The sequence below is a fragment of the Thermobia domestica genome, chromosome 3, assembly GCF_964235325.1.
Source record: "Thermobia domestica chromosome 3, izTheDome1.hap1.1, whole genome shotgun sequence".
NCBI lineage: Eukaryota > Metazoa > Arthropoda > Insecta > Zygentoma > Lepismatidae > Thermobia > Thermobia domestica.
Window position 1 is genome coordinate 330,166,102 of NC_137456.1, and position 12,100 is coordinate 330,178,201.

Genomic DNA, 12,100 nt, shown 5'->3' on the forward strand with positions numbered 1-12,100 from the left:
TGTTTGACAGAGGGCACCACGCCGAAACCATCATTAAACATTTATTTACGTAATATTGTAACGATTCATTTCCTTAGTAATTTCTGAGTAATGCGCTATTTACAACGTTTAACAGTTGGAGGGGACCAATTTTGCGCTGTAATATTATATAAATGGATACGAATGTAGGTAATAGCAAAGGAAGCATAAAAGTAAGAAATATTTGTGATTAAATTGAAAAGTAATCACTGGAAATGAAACAGGAGTAATTGTAGTTAAGGTATAATGATGTAACAACAGATAAGTAATTAGTAATACAAAGTTGAAAACATGTTCATTTGTGTTTCATCCGGGGCCGCCATCTGCGGAAGGTTAGCCTCAAAACAGGTTAAAAATGAGTAAATTAGGAATCTCCGAACCCCATTAGAATACTCATCTAGGCTACTTTTGCGTACTAACACATTTTCAGTTGTTAAGCCTAAACTTTTCCCAAATTCATTGTTCTTCTACATCAAATCCCAACGCCTGTTTGACCGAAAGAAATCTTCCAGTTGAACATCCCACAATTATGCCCTCTAGGCTGAGGCAGACGGATCAATAAGGCAAGTGAATGATGATGAAAGAAGTGATGAAATGAGAATGTGGGACACAACGCGAGCATCCGAAAAAACTACGGACACCGATATTGGGTTAAATTCCAAAGTTGGTCGTCCGTTTCTAGCAAAATTTTGAAAATCTACCGGGAAGAAATGGATAATTTGCTCGTTCGTATGGTTGATAATATATAAGGAGATCGAAAATTTTGTTTATTTGTCAGATATAAGTGGTTGTAAACATGGAACTATTTAACAAGCGGAAGGAACTTCTTCGAATAGTTGCAATGGGTAAGGTTACCGAATAGTTGCAATGGGTAAGGTTCTAGAACACAGGTCCCCCCTATATAGGTTAGTAGCTAGGCTGGTTCCTTTCTGTACCAAAGTTGAATATAAAATTCACACGGTATTGCCGAGCGAGCGTTAGCGACTGAAGCCGGGTCAGAGCCCCACAGGGCACGTTGTTTTCTGTCTTTATTACAGCTAAATGGGAAGGGGGGGACCTGTGTTCTAGAACTTTGCCGCTGCAATGTGTAAAAATAACGAGTAATCTTTTAAAACTTTGTGAAAATCATGGACAAATGAATCTAAAAACAAATTGCAGAAAGTGTGGTAAGAAAGTAAGTGCGAAGAAACGCGGGGAAAGTTATACTTTTGGGTTAAGTTTAGAGTTGCCCGTCCGTTTTTCATAAATATTATAGCACGGCCAACAAGAGATGGTCTCTGACGTTCCTTACAACATGCGGTGGGACATTGCAGCCCCTACTTTGATACCAATGTTACCAACCACGATCACTCGGTCTTATACCATTAATTAAATTGCCACTACAATTGCACCGAAAAAAAACCTTGGCACGCGAGTAGGGGCAATGTCACTGCGAGCTGTCAGAGACGTTCTCTTACTGGACGCACTATAGGAAAATTTACGGGAGAAATGAGGTAAGAAATTATGATTTGGAGTTCTTGTGTTATGTTTAGATGTGTAAATTTGGTAGTGAAGTCATGTTTAATACGAGGAAAGATGTGTGGAAGTTGGTACTAATTGGAAGACGCGGAAGATTTCATGATTCAACAGCATGCCCATTTTATGTCGAGAGCAGAACCCAACGAACCCCTGCGGGGTTTCTAATCCGTTCCTCCTCCTTCTACTACTACTAGTACTACTCCTACTTATACTATGGATCTGTATAATAAAACTGCACGTTTTAATGTTTCTACTGCTTTTCTGTAGGTTTGAAACTGGAGGGCAACTCTAAACTTAAGCCATACTTTTTAATATAATAGTCTCCCTTCCCATTTAACTGTAATAAAGATAGAAAACAACATGCCCTGCGGGTCTCTAACCCGCCTTGACTCGCTAACGCTCGCCCGGCAACTCCATGTGCATTAAATATTAAAGTTTGGTACAGAAAGAAACCAATATAACTACTAACCTATACGGCGGGACCTGTGTTCTAGAACCTTCCCAACCTAACTAAACTGAACCTAAGCTTTCTTCCACCTTGTGAGGTAACGAAAGCGAACAGAAAGTCAGTAAACAAAGTAAAAATTTTAAATGTTAGCTTTTATTACTCTTTCAGTGAACCAGACGGACGACCAACTTCAAAATAAATAAATGCCCCGATGTTATCTACCACATTGAGTTGGACGGGGATCGAAGGAGCCCACGCACCAAAAATAAGACTACCAGTAAGCCACCCTGCATATGCAGAAAACTAAGATAGTGCAAAAAACACTTGATTTTGTAATCACCCATGTAAACCCTACCAGGGCCTTTGTAATGGTTTCACAACAGTAACATTAAACTTTGTAAACAGAAATTAAGGGTTTCCTACATGCTGCAGAAATCCTACAATGGAAATTAGTATCCTCTCAATTCTTTCATATGCACTCACTCATTTTAACCGTAAGTTCCCCAATATTGACGAATTATTCTTAACCAAAGACCAAAAAATTAACACGAAATAATAAGCATACCTACTAATAACTTAAACATACAAGGTGATAAAACTGAACAAACAAACAGCACTCATTTATTATATTTTTCATTCAAATATGTACGCTTATATGACGTAAAACCTTTGTTCACCCTTTGCTTTTGATACGGAAAAAGTGATTGGCTGCTATGAATAGTGACATCATACAGCACCCAAAGTTTGATAGTTTCTATCCTCTTGCCTCTCTTTAGGGGGTGTGGATCTAAGCACTACCTTGTTACAAATCCAGGTTTATCAGCACATTATAGTTTTAAATTTCGATTTGCGCAGAACAATGGTTTAATTAGTTAATGCAAACCATCCTCGTATTAATTGCTAATATTTAGTCTGTAAACTTTTCTTCCTGTTAGTGAAGAGGGTTTTGTAGAAACCCATGTTAACTAGGTAATTGAAAGTTATAAAATTAATAAAAGAAATATTGTGGAAAAAATCCGGCAGATGTGGGAATTTTCTTAATTGATGTGAGAAATTCAACTCTAGGCATCTGGAAACACTGTGTGAGCCTTTCTGAGTGACTCTGTTGTAAATTTCTCCTACGTTATAATCGTTCTAAATTTTATATATATTTTCATGCTCTTCATGGCCTTAAAATCCACAGAATTTGTCTATGCTGAAACTGAATGTCGTTCTCTGGTATGGCGAGTTAAAATCATTTGTGCTAAAGTTTATATGGCTTATGTTTAGCAGAAGGGGTCCAGCTCTTTTCTTTAAAAACTGTTACTATTTCAGTAATTTCTGTTCACATTCGGTTAGTTTGGGGTAGAGTTGGTTAGTTTAAGTTAGGTTAGGCTAGTTTAGGTTACGTTAGGTTAGTTGAGTTTATGTTATATTAGTGTAGGAGTCCCGAATAATTTTCCAAAAAATGGTAGAATTTCGCTTATTTCTACTAGTATTACGTTAGTTTAGGTTAGTTCAGGTTAGCTTAAGTGAGTTCATTTTAGGTTAGGTTAGATTTGGTTGCATTATGTTATGTGTAAGTGCTTGCATTACTCATTTCTTCTGTAAATTTTGTTTTTTACGTCCTTCTGGACCCTTGTACTAATTATACTCTGTTTATATTATCATACATACTATATGAAAATCCGGGTTATGTTTAGAGTTGCCCTTCCGTTTTTTATAAAAATTAGGAAAATTTACAGGAGAGATGAAGTAAGAAATGATTTCAAGTTCTTATCTGATGCTTGTGTGTGTAAGTTTGGCAATAAAGTTATGCTTAATACTAGAAAAGACGTGGAAGTGGGTACTATTTTTAAGACGCTGAAGGTTCGATGATTCAGCGGCATGACCATTTTATGTCGACAACAGAAAGCAACGAACCCGTTTCTACTTCTACAACTACTACTACTGCTTATACAATGGATCTGTATAGTAAAACTGCATATTTTAATGTGTTTACTGCTTTTTTGTAGATTGGAAACTGGAGGGGCAACTCTACACTTAAGCGAGAACTCCTATTGTCAACATTGTGTCTGAACTTCAACGTTGTATTATGGAGATAAAGGTGTGGCGAAGATGAGAGAGCGTTGAATGTGTGTGACACCTTGTCATAGGCGCCGTTAACATGCCTACAATTTAGTTTTAATATAAGATACTTCCGGGTTACCATTACAGTGCCCGCTCCAGCTGGTATACTCTAAAACAAATAAATAAATGGACCTACATATCGCGCACGGGAAATTATTTTACGATTTCTTTTCCGATATATAGTCGTATGAACATTAACTAACCAAAAGAGTACAATAAAATAAGCACTCTTTCTTTCATTAATTCCTATTTTTCTCAGTGCTCAGTACAAAGAAAAGTTTCATATCTTAATTATTGAAATGACATTTCAACAATAACTAACGAGGTACGACAATGCCATATAAATTTCGAATGATATCAGGTCAGCACCACGAAATGAAGAGCGTATCTTTATAAAATGGATAGTAGTAACTAAATTACGGTATCGGAAATCTTGAGTATAATACAAGGTTGCTAACTTCGTGCAAGTATTAAAGAAAACATAAAATATATTCTGATTTGGAACACGTCGCCATCTCCGTATGTTCCGTCACCTGTTATATATACGTGTTTAACACTCAGTGTTAATATAAGCTGCTCCGTGGGTAATCGCTTAGCGTACGCGTCTTTAGCGTGGGCGACCCGGGTTTAATTCCTGACTTGAGTACATGTGGCTTGGATTCCACGTTAATCAGTGGGTACACGTCTCATAAGGCTTCCATCCTGAAGGGGGCGTTAAACTCAAAGTCAACTCCACTTAGCGTGTTAATATCATTCGAGTAATGAACTGTAGCAGTTATGAGATCAGAAGACCCTGACAGTGTAAGAAATACTGCTGAAACTCTAGTAATCCTAGTTGATTCCTATTAGAAAAGTCCTTCGGGGCGATTTCGTTGTTCCAGGAAGAGGCATTCACTATCGTAGAAGAAGTATCTTCTTTGGTGGTTTAGGAGAATATTGTCTGACTACTATTACATAAAGTGCCAAGTACGACTCAAACCAGTATTTATAAAACATGAGGAAAATACTATACAGTTGTTTGGATGGTAAAAAAAAATAAATGCTTTTTCTATCAAAATAAGAGAGATATTTGCTTAAATCGTAAGAATCCCTTTTAATGTGAGCAGGCATTTATTTCAGTAAAATAAAATTGTTTAAAAATTTGTTAAACTCATCTCTTATAACACAGCTCTCTCACCTTAATATTTCACTTTAATTTTCAAAAGAATTGGAAATTGTGGTTAGCATATATGCCAGTGAGACTCTTCGATGTCAAGATCTTGTGATGTTGACTTTAATGTTTTAATATCCAAAAACTGAATTACATAGAAAACAAAAATAATATATCGTTTTACGAAATGCTTCAGTTCAATAAAATATACCGTGTACCTATGCACTTAGTACTCTTTTCTTTTTTTAATTTAAGGTAGTTGTACGCTAGACGATAATAAGATTGTTATATGCTCCATTACATCTCTGTTTAGTAGGTCTCTAGATGCTCTTTAGATAAGCCTGTACGCCTTCTTCGCGAAAGATTGTTTAATTTCTGGTAAGAATATTTGCTGTTAGGATCCAACAGTAGCCAGTAGGTCGATGTTTCACATAACATTGCTACTAAAATTTACACTAAACTCCAATACGCCTAATTATCCGATAAATACCATAAGTTGCTGTATAAAAAAAATCCAATTAGAATTAAATTTTCGAAATCGAAAATACCAAAGTATTAAAGGAAATTAGAGCACGCAATAACGACGCAAAATAAATTTAAATAGAAATTGCTAGAGCTACATGTATTTGATTAAGAATGAGAGGCTGGAGACAACAAGTAGATCTGTCTTTATGATATTATAATACGTCTTGAAAATGCAAACCATTTCTAAGTAAAAATTTGTATAGCATTGCTTTTCATATTTTATTTAAGAAATATAAGCAAGGTATGTAGCGCAGTTTCCTGTCTTCAGGCAATACTGATCGTACGTAGAGAATTCGTTACTTTAAGAAAAGCGAGACAGAAGGCAAAACTCGTACTTAAATAAAATGTATTTAAGTATAACAAGAAAGGTTATTTATATCTATAACATAAACTATTTATTAAATATAGATAGTTTTGTTAAATATAGTTTGTCATTAGGAAAACAGGTTAGTTTTCGATTTATCAAGAGAGAAAGAAAAGAAAAAATTGGATATTAATAAGTTTTTTAGTAGTTCGTTATAGTTCTGTCATTTTGGTATTTAGATCTATCGTTATTTTGTTATTAGTAGCAAAATTTCAAAAATTTTAAAATACTTCTTCCAGTATCTTTTGAAACACAAACAAACTATTTGCTGAGCAAGACAATATATGGAGCCAAATGGATGAAGCCAAAATGTTAGTTGGCGAAACTGTAACACGCATGTAGTTTTTTTTCCTTTTTTTTATGTGAATATATTGTTTTGCTCAGCAAATAGTTTGTTTGTGTTTCAGTATATGCAAAGCAAAGCTTCTACTTATGGAAAATATTACAGTATCTTTTATATTCCTAGTCTGATACCAAGCCATTCCACCCACTAACTCAATTTCATCTGAACTGGCATTTACTTTTGTGTTTCCCCAGCTTGGTGATAAATTTAAATAAAACGAATATTTTTCTTATTCCTTTCAGATTTGTTTTTTTTTTCTTGTACATTGAATGCTGAAGATTTCAAATCTCAAATTTGAACAATTTTTTGTGTTGACGAAACAGCTTCTCATTATTTCAACATTGTAATAAAATTGAAATGGAAGCAAAAAACGTTTCTATTAAAGTTGAAGTGAAAACAGAAACATGTTATTTCAAGAATGTAATTATGAACTTTGTACTAGTAGCTCTGACGATCATAAAGATCCTCTTGCAATACGCTTGGTATGTAAGGAACGAGAAAGTACAACGGAGGGAGAGAATTTCGCTTCAGAATGTAATGAGGATAAAACAATATCAGATTGGAAACTAACTTCTAAAGCAATATGTTTGATCAGGCGTTTGTCAACAGTTGAAGTACGTGCAAATTCCAATAGTTTTCACAGTAACATCAAGCCAAATTTCTTCGATTTAAGAAACAGCACAGAAGAATCAAGCAATCAGATATCTTCCAATATTGGATATAAGAATGATCACGAAGGGGACGTTCAAGAAAATGATAAGGAAGATGCAGGTAGCAATGCTCAGGCTGTCAGGTACGTTTAAATGTTTTATTTAAAAGTTACATTTTGTATCCTTTTTTTTTAACTTGCAATACTTAGTTAACTATTCTTTTCGTTTCGTTTTAACTGAGTAAATGGAAGCGCAAACATTTAAATAAATAAATAAAAAAAAAGAAAAAGAAACAAACACATCCTAATGTTTAGGTTATAAGTTCAATTGAGTAATACTTGATCAATAACGAACTGTCATCAAGTTCTAACTTTAGGTTTTCTTGCTTCATTTTTTAATAATAACTTGTCACATCATAGTTTAATAAAAAGCATTGCAAACGATGCTTTGTAATCGTTTAGTGAGTTGGCAGGCAAACACTTTTTTTTATAATTATATGTGCTGTGGCCTGTTTATTAAATAATAAGGTATTAATTTTTTGAATGATTGGCAATAAGCAGCTGATCAACTCAAACTATCTTCGTGTGGTGGTTTGAGTTTTATTTTAAGGAACATTTGTTGTTCTACTGTTACTGTGAATGAAGGAAACGTTTGGGTGATTAACCATAGGGATTCACACTTCAATTAAAACAAAATGTCAGCGTTCTCTGTGTTCTCTACCTTTCACCACGTCAAATTGATTTCAATCATGTTGCGTGTAACTAAATAACACACAGAAGAAATGTCAAGATATGTATGCTCTTTCTCAGCAAATGTTGCTTAGGCGTCTATGAGAGAAAGAGACGGTGGATTACAGTGGTTGCAAAGAGTGTTAAATCATAGTAATACACGGAGGGTTGAAGTAGATACGGGCTTGGTAGATCGTGCTGGAAAGTAGTGAATGTGACACGGATGAGGTTTCTATTGAACCATGCCGTCTCGAATATATACATCATTTAAATAATTCAGAGCCCTTTATGCTATTTAAATTTACGTATTGACTTAAAAGTGTAGAATAAGTGCTAGATGGATTTTTAGATAAATTGCGCACAAAATCAATTTAATAAATTAGTTGACTAAAGTTTTTTTTTTTATTTTCACAGTGCTTCGTTTGAATATTCGTTTCTTAATTTATTTTGAACCAAACTTACGAATTTGGTTTATTATTTAACATTAAATCTGAAATATATTTGATAATTTTCAATTTTTTTTTTGTTTCCCTGGTATTAAAATATTAAAGTAGTCAATACTTACACGATATTAATCTTACACGTTCCAGGCGTGAGTAGTGATACTTATTTTTAAATTTGTCATCGATATTTCAGGTACAAACGTCGAACTCCTTTTATTGGGTATTTTTTCCAAATCTCGAGTGTTTGGTTATTGTTATTTTATTGATGGCACTTCGGTGGATTTACCAATAACTAACTAAACGTGAAAAACCTCTACATTGAACACATACTAACCTTGTACGTTCCAGCTGTGATAAATAATTACTGCTAAAAGGAGATAGTAAACTTTTCGCGGGAACGTGTACTGTTAGTTATTAAGTAGTCTGCCTTTTGGCTGGTCGTGGGCCTAGTGAGGTGTTACTTCGTTTTTATGTTAGATTTGGACCTGGATTGTTTCTTCCACGTTTGTTGATCATCAGCTTGCTCACTTAGCTAGTCCCAATAACTTCTTCTATATTTTAAAGTCATCGATTCGTTGCATACTCCTTTCTGCTCCTCACTGTCATTCCATCATTCCTTTATGGCGGTATGAAAAAGACAATTTCTTCGGAAGATGTGTTAAGTCCAATTGGAATTTCACGAAAGATGGTGCCTAATTGTGCGAAATTAAGAATATGTTTTCAACACTCAATTAGTTATTTCATTCACAGCAGAAATTGTTAAGTATAAAAAGTTTACTTTCTATGCAATTATAGATAAAGGTTTGCACATTAGGCAGAAATGGGGTAACTTGTACTGTATCCTTGGTGTGTAATGTCTGTTTTGGGGAATGTCAATTCTACTCTTTATTAGTGAAGAATTATGGGTTTTCAGATGTTTAATTTCTTCAATATTAATTCTAACAATAAAAGGCTTTGGAAATAGCGCTGCATGGGTGTATGCATTCTAATCCATTAGTCTAGCTCCTTTTTCATTCATTTCATTTTTTTAGACCAATGCCACATGTTTTAGTCAACTCCTCTATATTATTATTATTATTATTATTATTATTGTTATTAAAAGTACTAGTAGTGGTATTACATCGATATTTCTGATGATATTGGTTTCTACTCGTTACCGTGTACTTACTGTACACGACTGTTACGAAACCAAAGTTTTTACATGCCACCAGAAAAACATTTGACTTTCTATGATGATACTTTCAGACCCGGAGCTAGCACGAAACTTCTCACGTAATAAGTATAAATATTCTTTCTTATTCAGCAGTAAGCGGAGAAACGAATGTTAAAAAAAATCTGTTATTAATGGAACAGGATGCAAATACGTGGTGATCTTTGTCCCCATAAAAAAAATTGTAAATTATATGTCTGAATTGTGGAATTGTATGCGTAAATTGTTGGTCTATAGAGTAACAGGTACTACAAGATAATTGGTATCATCTGAGTAGTACTATAATTGGCAGTAAGAGATGCACCGACTTCTCACTATTTTGACGAAAATTTATTTTTCAGAAATGTACGAATGTTTGAAATCAATGACTTGTTTACTTTTTCCCTTCGGTTTGGTTTTAACCTTGAACTATAGTTTCCTCCCACGCCAAATCGTGCTTCCTTGCATTACTACAGTGTTAATTTCGTGTAAATATCTTTCCGGAAAAAACATTCACTCACTTCCAGCATTTGTTTCACTTCATCTGGTATTCTCTAAATTTTTCTCCCATTATCGTATTTCTTTTCCGACATCAGACCAAAATTCAAGAATCATACTACCCACAGAGAAATAAAGTCAGCTATGTTTTAGTGTAATACGACTTATTAGTTTTCGGTGGATAAGAATCCTACCAAAAAAGTGTGTGAAAAGATTGCTAGAAATTGTAATACCACAAACCCATCTTTAATAAGGAGGGCAATTCTATTTATGTAATAGGAGTGGTAACTAGTTACGGTAGTCGTAGCTGTACACAGTAACTAGTATACATATCTGGTAAAAAAAAAAAATAAATAATCTCTATATTGATTTTCCTTTCAATTCGTTTTAACAACTGTATTAATAAATTAGTGAAGTTTGTTTATTATCATAAGCACTAATGTCTATAATTATCTAATAATTTCGTAATTAAGATTTTTCTTCTAATAATTTCATTATTTGTGTTTGGTTTTCGATGAATTTACCATTTGTGTCTAAAAATATACATACTAGTTCAGAATTTCTGGTACACATAAAAAATATATTTTAAAAATGCATAGGTACCAATTGTACTGCGGTTTATTTTGTGCTAAGTGTACACCAAATTCCAAACAAGATAGATTCGTTGATTTTTAACGGAGTAGATTCCTCATATTTTTTTTGCTAGTGCCATTTTCCGAAAAAAAAAAACACTCTCAAATATCATCATGAACCATTTTTCCGTTATTTTATTTAAAGTTTTAAGTAGCAGTAACTTTTGGAAATGCTTTTCTCAATTAAAAAAAGGTAACTACGGACGAATTATTTTAGAATATCTTTGACTTTTTTTCTAATATCAGACTCTTTCTATTTCTGTCTTATTAACCCACATTTTTCCGAATTATTTTTTGTGGCGAATTTTTTTGATATTTGTATGGAGTACTCTGTGATGAGGAATAATCACAAAATTCTTGAAATAAATGATCTGCATCCTACGTGTACACTTTTCGGAGGGTTGGTCGAAAATGATACATCGGAAATATCGTTCTTAGTCACAGGGGTCGTTTTCGACCCATTGAGAACATGAGGTAGTTTTCAAAACGTTGTCCTTCTGAATAAATTTGTTAGTCAGTACCAACTGGAATAAATGTTTACATTAATTAAAATTTGTTAATTTTAATTTTTACATTTTCGTCAGAGACGTGTTGTTTCCATAGATCTGCAATATTTGAACAGTTTATGGAGCATTGTTCTCTAATTTCTGATAAGAAACATTTGGCTAATAACTATATGATTTATATATACGTGAAAATAGATTGTACACCATTTTGTAACTACACTAGCGCACCTATGATGCATATTTATGCCTGGGTATGAAACGCATCGAAACATTTCTCATGCAGAAATAGTTTGCATTTAACATTCTTTCGTTTTAAAAAAAAACTCAGATCCTGCTTAAAATTGAGACCATTACTGTATGACCTATGTTGTAGTACCTGACAATGGTATCTGAAGATTTTGAAGTAGCATCAAATTCAGGTCCAGGCTTTAAATTCCAAAATTTCCTCAAAGGTATCTTGCCAATGCTTATGCGTAGGGTCAATGTGTGTAGGGTCAATAGTTTATCCAGCCTTTCTTTCAAGTATACAACAGTTTGCGGTAACAACCTTTAGCATCCAGACTATGAACGGGAAATACCACTTCATTTCACGACTGGAAGAGTGATAGAGCTTTAGGTTTGGTCCAGTTTGTCCGCTCCACACATGTTTGCATTATAGTCGTAAACCAGTGCTGACATAGCCACCAGCATCCACTTACCAGACAAAGAAGAACGGCTTGATGTTGTCTTCAGTGGTTGGGCACCGCGGTAGAAATAGTTGACTTCGTCCCGTCGTGGGAAAATTCTTGTGTGAATTGTAGCTGTTCCTTGGTGTGTATGTGGCCGTAGGCGTGTGATGGATGGTTTACTTAACACAGTAATAGACTCCGCTCACTGTCAGAGTCCGGAGCTTCCCACAGGAATTGGATCTTATGCCAAACTGGGTCGAATTTGGCCTTGGTTGCTACCTGTATATGTCAGAGCGTATGATCAGTATGTT

The 12,100-nt window shown here is 34.3% G+C and overlaps 1 protein-coding gene across 3 annotated transcripts in view; it reads left to right on the top strand.

Moving 5' to 3' along the window:
- Positions 1-2,827: 2,827 nt before the first annotated feature.
- The window catches only part of LOC145681209 (uncharacterized), a 30,685-nt gene continuing 21,412 nt past the window's right edge, over positions 2,828-12,100 (top strand). The window contains exons 1-2 of one of the 3 annotated variants that reach the window (XM_081752736.1): positions 2,828-2,953; positions 6,718-7,268. In XM_081752736.1, coding sequence (XP_081608862.1) covers positions 6,880-7,268 — 389 coding nt within the window. In that variant the 5' untranslated portion in view covers positions 2,828-2,953; positions 6,718-6,879. Of the gene's footprint in view, positions 2,954-3,000; positions 3,203-6,717; positions 7,269-12,100 lie in introns of those variants that run through there. The other 2 variants (XM_081752735.1, XM_081752737.1) reach the window with 2 other exon arrangements.